Raw genomic sequence first — 17258 nt, 5'->3', positions numbered from 1 at the left:
CCAGTGAAGGAAACCTTTCGAATGGTTGGGGAGCTGGTCAGAGTTTCACCAACCTCGGGAGTGTTCTGATGAGAGGTCACGACGTTGACGACGCCCGCAGGTATGCCAGCACGATGGGCAAGCTCGGCGAGGGCGAGAGAGGTGAAGGGCGTCTCAGCGGGCGCCTTGGCTACCACAGTACAGCCTGTGGCCAGGGCAGGGCCGATTTTGCGAGTAACCATGGCGGCAGGGAAGTTCCAACTGGCAATGTTTAGCAGGCGACATCAGCGGGGTTCGGGACTGACGGCCAACTCACGGGGTGATCAAGCCACAGACACCAGCGGGCTCCTTGATGGTCCAGACCCTGTTGCCGGGTACAGATGAAGGGATGGTGTTGCCGTAAATGCGCGGGGCTTCCTCGCTGAACCACTCGAAGAAGTTGGCGGCGTAGGTGACCTCTCCTTTGGCATCGGCCAGGGGCTTACCGTTCTCCCAGGTGATGAGGGTGGTCAAATCTTCGGCGTTTTGCATCATGAGATCGTACCACTTGCGAAGCAGCTTAGAGCGCTCGCGGCCCGTCTTGTGACGGAAGTCCTTGAACGCCTCGGCGGCAGCGGCAATCGCCTTTTCAGTATCGGCGCCGTCAAACTCGGGACAGGTACCGATGAGCTTGCCGGTGGCGGGATCGTGGACCTCGAACGTCTTGCCAGACTTGGCCTTGACCCATTGGCCGTTGACGTAGCACACATCCTGCTTGAGGAGAGAAGGGTCTTTGAGCTGAGGTTTCAGTGTTAGCAAGGCCCCGGCGGCTGGAGTTTGGGGGAAGGACATGCCTTGGGGACCATGGTGGAAGCGGCTCGAAGAGTAAAGGGGACGAAAGAGTTTCGAACTGGCCTCCTAGCTGTGACCTGAGATGAGAGCTTTAATAGCCTCTGAGGGTTGCCGGGGCGCGGCAGGATACTGAGCATGATGGTGAGCCGAGGCACGGCAACGCGAAGGCCGGGGTGCAGACACAGGGCTTAATTAGGGTGATGGAGGAGGACCTCAAGGCCGCATTGGTGGGCGGGTGGGCTTGCAGGAACTGTGGAATAGACGGGTTGTTGTTGGCCTCGATCACTGGTTCAGATGGTCCAGGTGGTTCAGGCGTGCAATCAAGACCTGCAAAGGGGTAGGTTGAAGATGAAGGTGTTCAATTGCTCGGAATGAAGCCAGTCTCGCTGATCACGTTATGACGTTCATTCGGCGTCGAGCACCGGGCCGGGACAACGAGGGGAGGGGCTACCAGGTACCAGCGCCCACCCGGCTTTGGTCACAGAGTTACAGGCAGGTGTGATGGGGGAAGTGGGGCTCAAGGCCGTCATGATTGCTGCTAAGTAGGAGCGGAGGAGGAGTAGGTAGGAGCTATGACCATGCCATTCGTTGGTTGCGCCGACTGCCGTGTCCCATCTGGCTCAACAAGAGGAGGACCGACCGACCTACGTACCTACCTTTATAAGGTACAAGGAGGCAGAGTCTTCATCTAACTCTCATCGCATAAGCAATGCCAAGAAGCGGGCAAGACCTCTTGCCCTGATGCAGCCTCAATGAAAGATGTCACCCCGTACCTCTGAGCGTGAACCTCTCTCCTTCCTCCATCATCAATTTGAAGTTTCAAGCGGCATCCCCCGACGACCTGGGCCATCTTGCCCGCGAAACGCAACTGTCATCCTCCACAGGATCACCTGCCATTGAAAACTCGCCAGGGGGCACTTAGGCCAAGTGCCATGTCCAAAGAACTCGCGGCACCAACGTAATGGCCCCATACCAACATGACGTTTTGGACCCTCTCGCTGTTGTGGCCGAGAGAGCCCGCGACGCTGTTACCGCACTGGCACCGTGGCTTCATTCACGAGCCGGTGTCATTTTGAGACAGTTTACGCAGTTGCGAGCCTCTGTCGACATGCTGTACTCATTGCTCCTCGTTGCAGCCTCCCTTACCTCTCCGGCTGATGGCGTTCATGTCGTGCCAGGGGTCGAGAGTACGAGCCCCATTTTCGATGCCTTTATGAGCTTTTCCATCGAGTTTGTCTTCTGGCCCGACTTCGCTGGTAACAAATCTCACCCCAATCGGTTCTCCGATAATCTGCTTGAAAACCTAGGCCAGCTCCAGGGCGTACGACCCTATGTTCGCGTTGGCGGCAACACGCAAGACTATGCCTTGTACGATGAGTCTCTCCCTTATGCCGTCAACGGCACCTATGACCTGAAGAGGTCGAAGGATTACCCCACGACCATTGATATTGGCCCATCTTTCTTCGAGTCCTATAGCACGTTCAACAACACCAAGTTCACGCATGGCTTCAATCTCGGCATCGGCGGAATCAAACCTGAAGGCCGTGCTGCATTGCTGGCTACCGTGCCTCTAGCCTGCAAGGCCATTGGCAAAGCCAACCTTGACATGTGGGAGTACGGCAATGAGCCTGATCTTTTCTCCATCTCTGCTCAGGGTCCAGTGCGGCCTTTGACCTGGAACGCCGAAGAATACGTCAAGGAGTGGTTGAACGGTACCAGAGATATCCGGGGCGCTCTGGAGAAGTCATGTCCTGACATGCTAGAGGGTGATCTATATGGCTACGTCGCCCCATCAAATGGCGGTGTCTACAACCCTCTCCAGGCTGGTGAACAGTGGTCCGAGGGTCTCAATCGCGACGGTAACGTCAAGCTCTTCTCGACGCACAACTACATCAGTGGAGCCGAAAGTCCCGGGGTCACCCTCCAAGACACGTTGATGAACCATCATAAGACAACGCAGTCCGTCGATGCCCATGTGAGGACATATCGCGACTTGACGGCCCACCACGATGACGTCCCGCCTCATATTCTAGGCGAGCACAACTCCCTCTATCACCAGGGCAAACCGGGCCTGTCCAACTCTTTCGGAGCAGCCCTCTGGGGCATCGATTTCAACCTATACGCGGCCTCTGTCGGCATCAAACGTGTGCACATGCACATGGGCACCGACTACCGGGTAAGTTTTGCAAATGAGTCGTTCTCTCTGCCCCTCATTACCTCAGCTCTGTACTAACGCCTTGGTAGTACGGCAGCTGGCAGCCCATCACCACATCCACGACAGTAGCCGGCACCAAACCCCCCTACTACGGCAACGTTGCCGTGGCCGCCATGCTCTCTCCCGGTCGCGCTGTGCCGCCACCCCGCATCTCCGTCGCCCATATCTCGCTTCCCACCCCACGCGCCGCCGCCTATGCCGCGTACCACAACTCAACACTAGCCCGCCTTCTCGTCCTCAACCTAGAGGCTCACAACTCAACCGTCAACGGCACCGGCGGGATTCCCGACCCCACGGCCCCAGCCCGCCCGTTGTTCCGCTATGCATTTGCCGTGCCGGGGCTGCACGGGTCGGCACGGGTGCAGAGACTTTTCGCAAACGGCAGTGACGCCATCTCCGGGATTACGTGGGACGGCTGGAGCTATAACCAGGAGCTGGCAGATGGGAGGCCCGTGAGGCTGCGCAATGTCACGGTCGGAGAGAGGGTCGAGGTACGGGAGGGTGTGGTGGAGGTGGAGGTGCCAGCAAGTCAGGCTGTGCTCGTGAGTTTCGGAGAGGCCGGGGAAGAATGAGGGAGGGGCTAGTGTTTCGATGATGTATGAATTTTGTCACAAAGGGGCAACGCCATGCAATGAAGGCACGTTGCTCCCGGGAAACTTGACTACTACGACGACACGGTTTGTAACACGGGCATATCGGCAGTTTGCATATCACGAAAGAAAGGCTGAGTTCGAACCCTGTCTGACAATGTCATGTTTGTGTTGCAGCTCAGATAGTGCAGGCTACGTAGTGTACATGAGAGAAACTGTCCCGTCTCGTGGGCGGCCGGCCTATACACTGGCCATGGATGGTTTCATTTCCATGCCCCACAGACAGTAGTGAGTAGTAGTCTTGTAGCACAAGAATTCCGACGTCCTAAACTCCAAGCAGAAGAGACAGATTGCTTCACACCTGCCCGTCACGACCATTTCTTCTAACGATAGGAAACAAAACGAAAAAAAAGGCATCACTCTCGGCATGGGCTCCCGCCCAACTCAACCGTACTGCTGCCTCAGCGGCAGCTTGCGATCCAGCGTCTGGAAGGCCATGGTCCTGGGCGTGTACGGCTGGACCATGACCCTCGGGCTGGCGGGTCCCTTGCCGCCGGCCATGCTGGCCATCTCCCACTGGCCGCCCGTCTTGACGGGGCTGCTCCTGTCCGACTCGACATTGTCGTCGTCGTCGTCGTCGTCGCTGTCGTCGTCCCAGCGCGAGTTCTTGCGGTGCGGATGCTTGTCGTCCTCGGTGGGCCACATGCCCCAGACGGCCATGCCGAGGTTGACGAGGACCACGGCGAGCATGAGGACGGTGACGGCGAAGGAAGCCTTGGCGAGGCGGCAGGACTTTTCGGCATTGTGGCGGCCGCCGGCGGGGGCGCAGGAGCGGGTGATGTACCAGGCAATGTTGGAGGGGCGCTCGGGGTCGGCGTGGTCGGGGCCCATCTGGCCGTACATGGAGGTTGTCCAGAGGGCCGTGAGGATAATGTTGAAGATGAGCGCAATGAGGGGGTAGTAGACCTTCATGATGAAGAGCACCATGCGGACTATGAGGCTGAAGAGGGACACGAGTGTCAGGGCGACGTTGAAGTCGGTCAGGCTGTTGGTGTTGGTCAGTATGGAGCACCTCGATGTGAGCCAGAGATTAGGAGGAGCACGCACGATTGTGACCAGACAAAGGGGATCTTGGGCAGAGGGCGGTAGTTTGCGTGGGCGTAGAGAATCATGCGAGGATCCGAGTTCCAGCCGTTCTCGTAGCCAATCTGCCACATCTTGGTGCGCCAGGTGTTGGGCTGGGCGATGCCGAAGAGGACGAGGAGGGGGACCATGCAGAGGAGCTCAGCGAGCATGTTGAACCACATGTAGCGCTTGGCCGAGGGCCACTTGCGGTGGAAGATGCGGTAGTTCATCTTCGGCGTATGTGAGGGTTTCGGATTTTGAGGTGGTATGTTGTGAAAGAGAATGGAATGTCAGTCTTCGAGGTTGAGCTCAGTCGAGGGGTTGTCGTCGTCTTTCCCCCGCTTTGTCTATGTTCACGTCGGGTGGCGGAGTTCTTTGTACCGCTCAAGGCGCAATCGTCGCCAGAAAGGTCGTCTTTCACATTGGTCCAGATGCCAGCTTCACGGACCGTGTCGTGCCACCGATGGATCGCTGCAAGTTGTATGTTCGTCGTCTTCGTCGTCGTCGTCGTCGTCTTCTCAAGGAGGGGGAGAAAGAGAAGAGCCGCGCTGGTCCCCATGGGCGGTGGCAGGTTTAAGGGCCATGGGCCTCACGGCATGCCGCCCGCCGTTCGTTGGTCTCTGCAGCATTTGGGGTGGTCGTACTGGGATGGCTGCCAGTCTTGCCGGGCATGCGAGAGCAATCACAGCGACCATGGCCAATGGGGGCAGGTTGTCACCGGGAGGGGGTGAGATGTAAGCGCCGTGATGAGGGGCGAGGGTCGTGATTTGGCGGTTGGGGGCTGGGGCCTGGCCAATGAGCGCCCGCGAGTAGGCACTCAGGGTGCACCTGCAGATCATGGGTCCGTGGCCCCTTCCGTTGCCGCCCACTGCCCGCTAGCCCGGTGGGGGCTTCGGGGGGTAGCCCAAGCTTCGTGAGAGCTCGCCGGAGCTCCACCCTCACTTCACAACGACATGTCGACGTTGCGGACAAACCGTTGACCATAGATCGCTACGGCCATGACTTGCACTTGCATCACTCGAGTAGACTCTTGTCTTCAATTCAATCACATTGTCGACTGCTTACGGTATGCCTAATACAGGGCACCTCTGAATGTGGGGTAGATGAGAGAGGTATCGCATCGCCTGTCGACTCTTTCCCCATCACGGGAGCGAGGCTCGACCCGGCCCTGTATTAATACGCAGTAGTCCTACACCATATTCAACTATCTTCTGATATCCGAGACTCGACCCGGTTGCGGGAGGTGGCTCCTAGCTCGACCCTGCGCATCTTGGTCGATACCCTTGGGAACAACATCTGCCCGTTGATTGAGGATATTGGTGGTACCCCAGGGAGCCTCCTTTCACACTCGAAGAAATCCTATCCTCGAAAATAACCGATAGATGATGACGGGACAAGATCTGGTCACTATAGATACAGACAGCGCTCCCGGCCGGCCCTTCCAGGCTCGATTATCCCGCGGACTCCGTAACCCTGGTCGCTACCAGCAAGGAAACCTGAATACCCGTCTCACAGGACAGCCGGGGAGGTCCTGGTGAGATGGTACGACCTCCTCAGAAGTATCGGCATGCCATCGTCTCTGTGACAATTTCCCTAGTTCTACACAGTTGACCTCTCGACCTTCGATTTCCCCGGCACTCTGCTAATTGGCAAACTCTAGGGTGTCCACTCGCTTTGCTGAGAAATTTGACAGCACCTCCAAGGAAATTTCAGGAGAGGAAAATCTTGTTAGCTTATACAAATGTACACGTGAACCAGCAAGCATCGCGGTTCATATCATGAGCTCCCCTTCGAGCTTCAACCCCGGATCACGGTACATTTAAGGATCCCACGAGCACCTTGAGACGATTTCATCTTGATGTCCCTGTCTCTTGTGGCCACCGCGAGAAGAATGAGGCTTAGTCTCACTAGTGCATGTTGTGCCTCGACGAGGATGACGTGGCGCATCACAAAAAGCTCTATATACGGAGAATATTGGAAGTCCTGCCTGCCGACCCAGCAAGCTGCGGTCGCCGAAGTATGCCTTGAGGACAGGAAAATGGAAACCATATTGCTGGATTGTATATTTGAGCTACCCTTCCATCCTGTAGCGTAACTGACCTAGCAGGAATGCATCCAACCAGCTTAACTGCCTCCCCTGTGATGGCTCACGCCAGACGCTACGAGGTCGTTACCAGCTCGTATTCCCAGCCATTCGGCAAGCTCGAAGTCCCGTTCTAACTTACTTCCACAGATCAGGATCACGAACCATAGCAAGTCCCAAGCTTCAAAGGCCAAGGAATATCATCCAAACAAAATGTGATGGTAGGCCATGCATCGTTCTCACAGGAAGATGCCACTACCACGACGAACAAATGCTCTTGGATAAGGAGAAAGGGACGGGATGTTGGATATTGTTGGCTGAACGCTGAAGCTCACTTATCTGAACATGTGGTGTATAGTGGATGACATTGATACATGGAAGCTATTGCTGATTTTAGTCGGAGCATGTGTTATTTGAGGGGGGGAAAAAGAATGTTTGTTTATTGAATTCGAGTGAGCATGATGCATTGGCAGACCTCAAAATTCGCTGCATCCTACAGAGAAAGAGAGAGATACACGCCGGACCGTAGAGAATCAGATGGCGAGGCAGATTGCTGTCAACGAAGGCAGACATCTACCCTCAACAACGATAACAACGCTGGTCTGCTGATTTGACCCACACAAGAACTGCTTCCATCTCATCATTCTTGCCACTGACTCCAAATACGAACCTCACACTCTTTCATCGCTGGCGTTCATCACGATCCTCCAACTGAGAATAAAGCCACTCGGCCTGCTGCTCTTCCAATCTAACAAGCAGCCCTCAGTTATCAGGCAGTCTGTCCCCGAACAACCTGGACGGCACCTTGATAGCATCTGACGCACGTGCGGCCGAAGCTAGTGAGCCTGCGTAGAAGATTCGTGATCGACGCAGCAATGGGCTTCTACGCTCCCAGACTGGCGGGGCGCCTGCCATCGTGCGCACATTCCACGTGCGAAGATCTTCGGGGCGCGGAAAATACTCCGTGTGTCTAGTAATGCCTATTGCCTGCCGTCGATTCCGCGATCCTTTCTCCTGTCGGCGCCTTCCCAGTCCCGCCCTGCGTAGCGCTTCAGGAGAGCATGCTTCACCGGACTGGCCTGGCGACGAAGCGTAAACTCTGTTTGGGACGAACACGACCGCGAACGGGCAGAGAGGGGGGGTTGTGTTGTGGGCGTCTCGGCAAAAGCGGGTGCACCTTGACAGCTTTTGCGCTACTGCGACTGACAAGAGACGAACCGTCATCGTAGGGGGCTAGGGGCACATAGGGGCATAGTGTCATTGCTTCGGCTTTCACATTCAGACCATAGAATCCTCAGTTCTCTGTCTCAAGAACGAACGAATTTCAACGACTTTGTCGTTTCCCGTGTTTCGGTGCCAAAAGGTTGGATGTCTTTGGCGGGACCAATCGAGGCGAGACAAGGCGTTTGCTTGGGGCCAGTGTGTTTCAAGGACCCGAACGTCTGTTGACCACAGCGTATTGCTTTTTTTTTTTTTTTCTCCCCGAGGTTGGCACTACGCGATGCGGATCCGATGGGCTTGCTCGAGGTTGAAGGGCAAGAAGGGTTCTTTGACCGGTCTGCCACCAAACGGTAAGGCGAGCGGCCCACTAGGCAATGTGAGGCATGATGTGTGTGTGTGTGTGTGTGTGTGTGTGTGTGTATGTGTGTGGATGAGTGGCCTCAGCCAGGAAAAAAACGATCGGCGATGACAAGTGGGGCAGATTGCGGTCTGGACCGTAGATGGCGGGGATGACCCTGGCTGAAGTGCCGAGAAGGGCAAAAAGGGATTCAGAATAGGGCATGGGACGATGGGAAATGCTTTTTCTGCTGGCGCCGTTGGGGCCATTGCTCTTGGCCTGGTCGCTGGTTGGATGAGGGGTGGCCCAGGCATAGCATCCGTGACAGATCGATTGGACCTGTTCTGGTCGTCTCTCGATCTCTTACATTCTTGACGAGCATCCTTCCGAGGGTCGGTTCACATCAGATTAAGGTAAATTGGCTCGCCGCGCTGTGGAGCAGACGAGCATCGTCGTCGTGACTGCCTGCCAGAACATCTGCCTGCCAGAATCCCGATGCAAGGTCAACGTGGAACGACTAGCACAGTCGCTGCTGCACCTTTCCAAGCTCCTCAGCGTCCAGAAATGAGGCCCGTAGCATGGCACCTGCTTCTGGGGCCCAAGCAGGACGCCAAGACATGATGGCGTGTGGGCTGGTGGGTGGGCGCAACCAACGAGGCGGATGGAGCAGACAGTGACAGTGACGGTGACGGTGGCGGTGCTGGCGATATTTATCTGAGTACCTACATTAGGTACATTGACCGTCTTGACTGCGGTGAACATCAGCCAGCCTCCCAAGCATCTGCCATTGTCTGGCCATAGACGAAGGATAGCCCAAGTATCTGAGTGAGAGGTGCCTCCAGGTATGCGATTCAATTACAAGTGCAGTATTGAGATGGTATCCAGCTGGGATATCGAATGGGGTTCATCGGCGGATGGCCCGCTACCGAGGGACCACCGCATGTAGACCAAGGCGAGGTATCCCTTGGGAGTATCACATACAGACAGGTCTGGACCGCGTTTGGAACCGCCAAATTCCCCACGGCACGTCTCAGGGACGCTCAAAGGGCCCTCTTGGCCCTCTTATCCGGCAGGCTCTATTGGAACTGTCAGGCCTGTAGGAGGGGGGGGGGTCATTAGGCGGCCGAGGGGCTGGCGCTGACCGCACGCCGCGGCTGCTGATCTGTACCGTCTCTGGGTTGGCTTGGGCTCCATGCTCCATGCTCCATCCCGCATCCCGTCTTCGCTGCGCGTGCTGGCTGAGAAAGGAGCTCGCCCTGACTGATGAAGGAAAGACGTGCTGGCAACCGCAGAAAGCAAGAAGAGACAAGGCACATTTCTCCTTTCCATTCTGGGCCTTCCCTCTGAGCTTTCATGCCCACTTTGGGCTGCGCTGATAGTTTCCTTTCTCCTTTCCTACCCTCCATCTCTCCTCATTTCGAATTGCTTCTTTTAATCACTCTCCGAGCCGACAGCCAATGAGCTTACCTACCATCGACCATCGACCATCGACCACCTGAACGACCCATCCTTTTATGAGTGACAGGCCTTCTACCATCGATCTTCTGTCTCTCCTGTCTGCCCGCCCGATTGAGACCTTGCATCGCCCGCCCACTGGAATCTCGATTGCTCATACGTTCTCTCGATGAGCACTTGACCCACCCCCTGGCCCCGGGGACAATCGAGCCTATTACTTTCCATCCAGAACCCCAACAACACTCGGCCGCCAGTAGTACCACCAGCACTGCGCTTTTCACCCGTGCCCCAGTGCATGTGGCATTGTCCTGAACGAGCCGTGCCAGTACCGCCGCCCGCCGTTCCTACCTCGCCTCCTGTCCGTCCCATCACCTCCACGACTCGGGCTCACCCAGGGTTCCCCCTCGTCAATGGCCAGCGCTGCCTCGTGCGTCCAGTTGCCGCCACCACCACCGCCCCCGTTGTCGCTTTTCTCGCCTGTGCCCGCGCTGACCAGGCCCCCCAGGGTTCCTCCCACAGCGACCGACAGGACTTCGACCTCATCGTCCAGTGGGCACCTCCCCCGCACCTTCCCCCTGAAGTGAAGTGAAGTGCTGTGCTCCTGGGTCTTACCCCAATTCCCACGCGGACATTAGAGACCTGCCTGCCCCGAAAGATCCTACTACGAACCACTCGCGGGAAGTCATCACCGCACCATCCCCGACAAGGGCAGAGAGTGGAGGCAACAACAGCAAGCTCCTCCTTCCTTTCTCTTTGCTTCGATTATTCGGGAAAGAGCCCGTGAGAGCACTGGATTGGATCCTTGGCCGTCTGATTTTTTCTCTCCGTTCCCCTCTTTCGATTCCCCTGTCGCCATCGCCTCCATCGCCATCGAGACTGGCACAGCCGCCTGTCCTGTCACACGTCCAGGCCCTTCGGTCTTCGGCCGGCCCCCTCCCCACGCCCCGCCCGTACCTCTAGGTAGCCGCTTCTTGCTGTTCTGGCCGCCTCTTACAACGTACGTCCTCGCCCAGCCAGCTCGACCACCACCATCCAAGCGGCGCATTCATGCCGTTGGCCAACGACCATCACCACGACACAACCCGACCGATCTCGCCTACAGCCTCTCCCACTTCCCTCTGCGGTGGCACTCGCCGCCCCTTCTTCTCTTCTGTCGAGCCTGCATCGTCGTCGTCGTTGTTGTCGCCTCTTTCTGCCACCTTTGCCACAGGCCCTGGCGCTCCTGGGTTTCCCTCTTCACCAATTACGGCGCACTCGTCCGCTTGGCCAACATCTCCCCTGCCAGGCAAGCACCACCTCTCCACCTCCTTACCACCATCCTCTGGCCCGCCTGCTTCCTCGCCTCGCACCGACGTCCGCATCCACTCTTTCGCCCTCGATCGCCCACACGATAACGTTTGCCGATCCGATTTTGCTGTAAACACCCACGTTCGCGACGACGACATCAGCAGCGAGAGGCAGAAAAGACGCCCTCACCACCTGGCCGGAGACGACTGGTCTTCTGCAGTCAGTCGGTATGGTTTGACCACAACGCCGACACCTCGCGACACTCTTTTCTCCACCTTCCCCCACGCCTCCACGACGTGGCCGCCGACAACCGCCCGGTCGACGTATACGAAGCCTCAGCAACCCTCCCGACGACCCAACCCGCTCCCAGCAAAGCGGCCGTCCGAGGAGGATACAGCACGGTCTGGCGCCAAGTCGCCACCACTGAAGAAACCCCGCACTCGTCTGCTGCCGCCGCGTGCCATCGATCTCTCCGGAGTCCCCAGGACACCGACAGCAGCCGCAGCTCTTGCACTGCTGAAGAGCGAGGGCGTCACTTCACCCCTGTTCTTCTCAAACTCGCCCAATCCCATGTCGAGCCGTGCCCCGTTTCTTCCGCCCACAGATGCGGCCGCGGCGCTCCTGGCTCGCCTCCGCGAGGAGAATGATGTCCGCACCGTCAGGCTGCCCCGTGGCCATGTCAGCTCCGCGAGCCCGGCCCGCTCCGGCAGTACATCTGGAAGCGGCAGCTGGTCCTCCATCGAGCCCGGAGGCAGTTCTTCGAGAAGCCCCAGCAGCCAGTATCTACCCCCTGGCCTGCAGCTGCTCAACGGCTGTGGCGTCATAGAGCTGCTCGAACAAGACGAGCGGCCGACTTTTATCATCGACCTCGCCAACCCCGTCAATGGCAACAATCTCTCGCTGCACCTAATCTACGCCAATGCCTCTCTCCGAGCCTCCAGCGGCGTCCTTGAACTTCTCTCTCTCGACGGCGAGAAGGCTGAACAGGATCCAAACTACACCAATTTCAAGGCATGGGTGATGAGCCACACGAAAAACAACGAAGGCATGGATGTCTGCCTTTCCTCACATCTATATGGTAACATAAACTGGACATGTTCGACATTGCGCAAGAGGTTTCGCTTCGTCAGTGGCAACACTAGTGCCGTGTCATTGATGCCCTCTTCGCCTGGCACGGCCAAGGAGGCGCAAGTGCTCGAAGAGCGCACCAGAGGCCCGACGCCCACCTCGAACGCCTCCAACACACCGCTAGCCAACGAACCCGACTATTTCGGTGTCGAGCTGCAACCAGAGATATCCATGGATTTGGTTCCGACCGGCGATAGCGCCATGCAAAACGGTGTCGACGAGTGCCTCGAGGAGAGGCACCACAGCGACGAATTTACGCAGCACGTTTTCAAAGCAGGTCTCCTGCGACCATCGTTTGACTGGACGCGGATCACTATAACACCCGAACTCAGTGAACATATTCTCTTTGCCCGCAATACCGACTGGGGCGCCACGTCGCTCGGTCCGCTAGAGTATTGGAGCGCTGATCTCAGGGCCATGGCCAACATGGTCATGGGTAGCCCGCATCCAGCGGCCTTGTACTGGGGTCCTGAATTTGTCACTATTTACAACGAGGCCTACATTGAGCTCGCCGGCCAGAAGCACCCCTCTCTTATGGGCATGCGCTACGCCGATGCGTGGAGCGAAATTTGGGATGACTTGCAACCTATCATGCAGAGCGCGTGGGATTCCGGCCAGTCTACTCTCAAGAATGACAATCAGCTCTTCATCGATCGTCACGGCTTCACCGAAGAGGCCTTCTTTTCATGGTCGCTCGTGCCCCTTGTCGGCAGCGATGGTGAGGTCGTCGGAATCTATAACCCGGCCTTTGAGAACACCAGGCGCAAGGTAAATGAACGCCGCATGCTCACGCTGCGCGAGGTAGGCGAGAAGACGGCAGCAGCCCGTGACGTTCGAAGCTTCTGGCCACGCGTACGTGAAGGCCTCGAATACAATGATATTGATATTCCGTTTGCCTTGATTTACTCAGTCAAGGACGACAGCGAAAGCGAAATGTCTTCGATGCATTCTGGCAGCGTCGCGCATCCCCCGCTACTTCAATTGGAGGGTGCCATTGGCATCAACGAGGACCATCCTCCCCCCCTTCCCGATCTCAACCTGAGAGCCTCGGACGAGGCTTCGCCCCCTATATGCGACAATCGATGTCGATGCACGGCACGCCCGTCGTTCTCTCAGCGGAGGCAGGTACGCTGCCGCTTGATCTCATTGACGGTATCTCGTGGCGAGGATTCGGGGACGCCTCGAGGACGGTAGTCGTACTGCCTGTACACCCAACAACGGCAGGTGACTCGGTGGTGGGCTTCATTGTGATGGGCACCAACCCGCGCCGTCCTTACGACGACGACTACCAGCTCTTCATCCACCTGCTCTCCCGACAGCTTGCAACCTCGCTGGCCTCTGTTGTCCTTTTCGAAGAAGAGATTAAGCGAGGGCAGCGCGCTGCCAGACTTGCCGCGCTTGACCGCGAGGAGCTACGCACTGAGCTCATTCTGCGAACGCAAGAAGCTGTCGAGAGCGAGTACAAATTTACGCGGATGGCTGAGTTTGCCCCTGTCGGCATGTTCATCGCCAACGGCGCGGGCCAGTTCAATTTCGCCAACGACACGTGGTGGCAGATTTCACGACACCCCCGTGGAGAGGACAGTACAGACACCTGGATGCAGAGCATTCGAGATGAGGACCGGGCCGGCGTAGAAATGGTGTGGCAGGCGCTTCTCACAGACAAGGTAGCCATTACGCATGAATTCAGATTCAAGTGTAGCCGCCAGAACGGCGACAACACCATCGACACGTGGGTGTTGATGAGTGCCTTCCCCGAACGAGACGAAGAAGGCAACCTCAAGAGTATTTTCGGCTGCATCACAGACATCTCGTCGCAGAAGTGGGCCGAGGCCTTCCAGATGCAACGCAGAGAAGAAGCCGTCGAGCTCAAGCGCCAACAGGAGAACTTTATTGATATCACGAGCCACGAGATGCGCAACCCTCTGAGTGCCATCTTGCAATGTGCTGATGAGATTGCCAACACGACGGCCCGCTACCGGGAGCGTCCAGACGCTCAACCCGTCCAGACGCTCCTGGATGTCTGCACGGAAGCGGCGAACACGATCAATCTCTGCGCCAGTCACCAGCACCGCATCGTCGATGACATCCTGACACTTTCCAAACTAGATTCGCAGCTTCTTCTCGTTACGCCGGTCGACGCGCACCCTGTCAACATTGTCGAGAACGTCCTCAAAATGTTTGAGGCCGAGGTTCAGGCGCACGACATTGAGCTCCAGTTCAGTACGCTGTCCGCTTACACCGACTACGGCATTGATTGGGTCAGGCTTGACCCTTCACGACTACGGCAAGTGCTGATCAACTTAATGACTAATGCTATAAAATTCACACAAAACCGTCAAGAGCGCCGCATTTCCATAACCTTGACGGCGTCTCGAGACCTTTCCGAGGTTAAGGAAACCTCGCTGTACTTCCCCAGCCGCAGGAGCGATCTTCGCAACCTGACTAGCGACAAGGACTGGGGCGATGGCGACGAGATGAACCTGCACTTCTCTGTCCAAGATACAGGCCCCGGGTTGCGGGAAGAGGAGAAGAAGATTCTGTTCCAAAGGTTCTCCCAAGCGTCACCACGCACACACGTGCAGTATGGCGGCTCCGGGCTCGGGCTCTTTATTTCTCGCATGCTTACCGAGCTGCAAGGCGGCCAAATTGGTGTGGTTTCAAAAGAGGGTCTCGGTAGCACCTTTTCATTCTTCATCAAGTGTCGCAAAACAGCCATGCCCGCGGAGGAGTCGAACGTGGCGGCGAACCGCGCAGCCCGGCCAGGCAGGGTCTCGACGCCCACGACACCCCCACCGCCGACAAGAATGATCCGCCGTCCGTCTCACCGTCCGGCAGCGGACGCTTCACAATCGCCGGGCCCCGTGCCCGCGTCCGGCCCAACACCCTCCAAGACGGGCCATGATGTGCTCATCGTCGAAGACAACATTGTCAACCAGAAGGTCTTGCAACGGCAGCTGAAGAATTGTGGCAACGTTACGCATGTGGCCAACCACGGCGGCGAAGCTCTGGACGCCTTGAAAAAGTGTCGCTTCTGGACAGGCAAGGAGAGCGAGGGCTACCATCTGAGCGTCATCCTGATGGACCTCGAAATGCCCGTCATGGACGGCATGACGTGTGCCAGGCGGATCCGTGAGCTGGAGCGAGAAGGCGTGCTCATCGACCACATCCCCATTATTGCAGTCACAGCATACGCTCGGCCTGAGCAGATTGAGGATGCAAAGGCTGCGGGCATTGTACGTTTTGACCCATCTTCCTGCTCTTGACATTGTACTAACAAGTGCACTAGGATGATGTGATATCGAAACCGTTCAGGATACCAGACCTGACGGCCAAGATGAACGAGCTTGTTTCCAAGTACAGCAAGCTGATCGTGAACAACTGATTGGACTTTCTCGTCCCTCTATCTCTGGCGACAAGATAGATTTGCGGCCGGGGTGCTAGATTTGGCGCAACTAAGCGAGGTGTTGATGGCTGAGGTATTGTTTGGCACTTTCTTGCGACGTTAGAGGTCTGGTTGCTCTCTGCATCTGTCCTCTCGCTCGCTCTCAGTTTGTGTGGGGCTGGCAGGCTGCTCAGGATGGCGTTTGGGTGTTTGTTGTTCACTTTGACTTTTTTTTTGTCGTTCAGGACACGGGTCTCATGGGGAGGGTTCCCAGAGAGGACTTGAAATTCAGGAATCGGGATCAAAACCAGTTGGAGACTAGGCCGTGGCAAGGCCTCTAGTTTGCGTGGTTCGCGATAGCATAGGCCTGGGTGACTGGGCAGAGCGGCGGGGGGGACCAATGTGGTCTCGGCGTTTTGGATATTTGGGAGCATAATACCTAGGTCGCTAGAGAACACGATACAGACGATCATGATGGAAGTCACTTGGCTACTACTACTGGCTGGTGTTGTGCTACTTGAATGGCGTTCGCCCGTCTCTTTCCACCTTACAGTGAGGGGCAACCAGATGAGGGCCTCGAGCTATGCACTGCGGCTGCGTGATGGACGTTCCATGAACACATCCTGTTCAGTCAAGAACCTGTGGTTAAGTTATACTTGATCAAGGTCGACTTGATTCTTGGTCCATTGCATCGTCCGAGCATTGGATGATCTCTGATGTTGGGCCAAGCCGATAAGGATCGATATCGTGATACTCGCTTACCTAATCCACTAATCGGAACAATTTGCACACTCGCTCTCTCTCAGCTCGAACCTCAACAACGTTGAGCTCCTCCACGTTCTTCCTCCTTGTCTCCTGATCCAGCCAACGAGGCACGCACGACAATCCACCCCCGTCCAGCCCGACCCCATTCCGCCTTGTCAATTGATCCTGCTGAAAAACAAGGGGGGCAGCGGGACGCCGGAGGACGAAGCAGATCCGAAAACAAAGAAACAAACGAGACAAATCGGAACACGACGCAGACGAACGAGGAGAACGGACAGGGCACGATGCACTCGACTCTCCGATCCGCCACGGGCCGCACGCGCCTCGAGGCGCAGCGCACACGCGACGCAGTGGCGAGCTGCATTCGACACTTTTCCGCGTCGGGCTTCTTCGCCGAGGAGAACAGCAGCAGTGGCAGCAGCAAACAGCCGCAGCAGAACAACAACAACAACAAGCCCGTGGACGGCCGCTCGCGGTCGAGGGCTGCGGCGAGCGAGATCAGCAGCCTGCTTCGCGGCACGTCGGCGTCGTCGGGGGCCCGCGGCGGCCGCGGCGGTCTCGACGACGCGCGGACTTTCCGCGGACGGGGCGTCGAGCGCAAGACGCCGCTCAACGTCATTGGGCTGCGGAGCGTGCCGAGGGAGGGCGGTGCGGGCATCGTGCAGGTGCCTGCTGGGTTTGGAGGTCGTGGCGGCGGTGCGGCCAGGAGGTCGTTCCGCGGGCCGGGGGGGGTTCGGGGCCGGAGATGCACACACGGCGGTCGTCTCATAGACCGCGGTGGAGATCGGTCCGGTGCGGATGGCGATACCCCAAGATCTGGTAATGTAGAGCGCGAGCAGAAACGAACGCACAAGTAT

The 17258-nt window shown here is 57.3% G+C and overlaps 6 protein-coding genes across 6 annotated transcripts in view; 3 read left to right on the top strand and 3 right to left on the bottom strand.

Annotated features, from left to right (window-relative positions):
* The window catches only part of VDAG_06863 (succinate-semialdehyde dehydrogenase), a gene marked incomplete at both ends in the record, with an annotated part of 1725 nt that extends 778 nt beyond the window's left edge, over positions 1–947 (bottom strand). Inside the window, 3 exons of the mRNA XM_009659567.1 lie at positions 54–240; positions 296–756; positions 822–947. Coding sequence (XP_009657862.1) covers positions 54–240; positions 296–756; positions 822–947 — 774 coding nt within the window. The remainder of the gene's footprint in view (positions 1–53; positions 241–295; positions 757–821) is intronic.
* An 824-nt stretch (positions 948–1771) lies between these two features.
* On the top strand, positions 1772–3597 carry VDAG_06862 (beta-glucuronidase; the record flags this gene model as incomplete). The annotated part of the gene is made up of 3 exons (XM_009659566.1): positions 1772–2522; positions 2574–2986; positions 3055–3597. 3 exons carry the CDS (start codon positions 1772–1774, stop codon positions 3595–3597), a joined length of 1707 nt encoding a protein of 568 aa, XP_009657861.1.
* A 462-nt stretch (positions 3598–4059) lies between these two features.
* VDAG_06861 (uncharacterized protein) lies at positions 4060–4970 on the bottom strand (the record flags this gene model as incomplete). Its single annotated transcript, XM_009659565.1, has 2 exons — positions 4060–4660; positions 4723–4970. 2 exons carry the CDS (start codon positions 4968–4970, stop codon positions 4060–4062), a joined length of 849 nt encoding a protein of 282 aa, XP_009657860.1.
* A 288-nt stretch (positions 4971–5258) lies between these two features.
* Positions 5259–5579, bottom strand: VDAG_06860 (uncharacterized protein; the record flags this gene model as incomplete). Its single annotated transcript, XM_009659564.1, has 1 exon — positions 5259–5579. The coding sequence occupies one exon, from the start codon at positions 5577–5579 to the stop codon at positions 5259–5261; it is 321 nt and encodes a 106-aa protein (XP_009657859.1).
* Positions 5580–10883: 5304 nt separating this feature from the next.
* On the top strand, positions 10884–15636 carry VDAG_06859 (virulence sensor protein bvgS; the record flags this gene model as incomplete). The annotated part of the gene is made up of 5 exons (XM_009659563.1): positions 10884–13103; positions 13167–13376; positions 13544–14512; positions 14597–15487; positions 15541–15636. The coding sequence occupies 5 exons, from the start codon at positions 10884–10886 to the stop codon at positions 15634–15636; spliced, it is 4386 nt and encodes a 1461-aa protein (XP_009657858.1).
* A 1049-nt stretch (positions 15637–16685) lies between these two features.
* VDAG_06858 (uncharacterized protein) overlaps positions 16686–17258 on the top strand; it is a gene marked incomplete at both ends in the record, with an annotated part of 1216 nt that continues 643 nt past the window's right edge. Inside the window, one exon of the mRNA XM_009659562.1 lies at positions 16686–17225. Within this exon, the coding sequence (XP_009657857.1) occupies positions 16686–17225 (540 nt within the window). The remainder of the gene's footprint in view (positions 17226–17258) is intronic.

The sequence above is a fragment of the Verticillium dahliae genome, genomic scaffold, assembly GCF_000150675.1.
Source record: "Verticillium dahliae VdLs.17 supercont1.14 genomic scaffold, whole genome shotgun sequence".
NCBI lineage: Eukaryota > Fungi > Ascomycota > Sordariomycetes > Glomerellales > Plectosphaerellaceae > Verticillium > Verticillium dahliae.
This window is presented reverse-complemented; position numbering and strand designations above follow the sequence as displayed.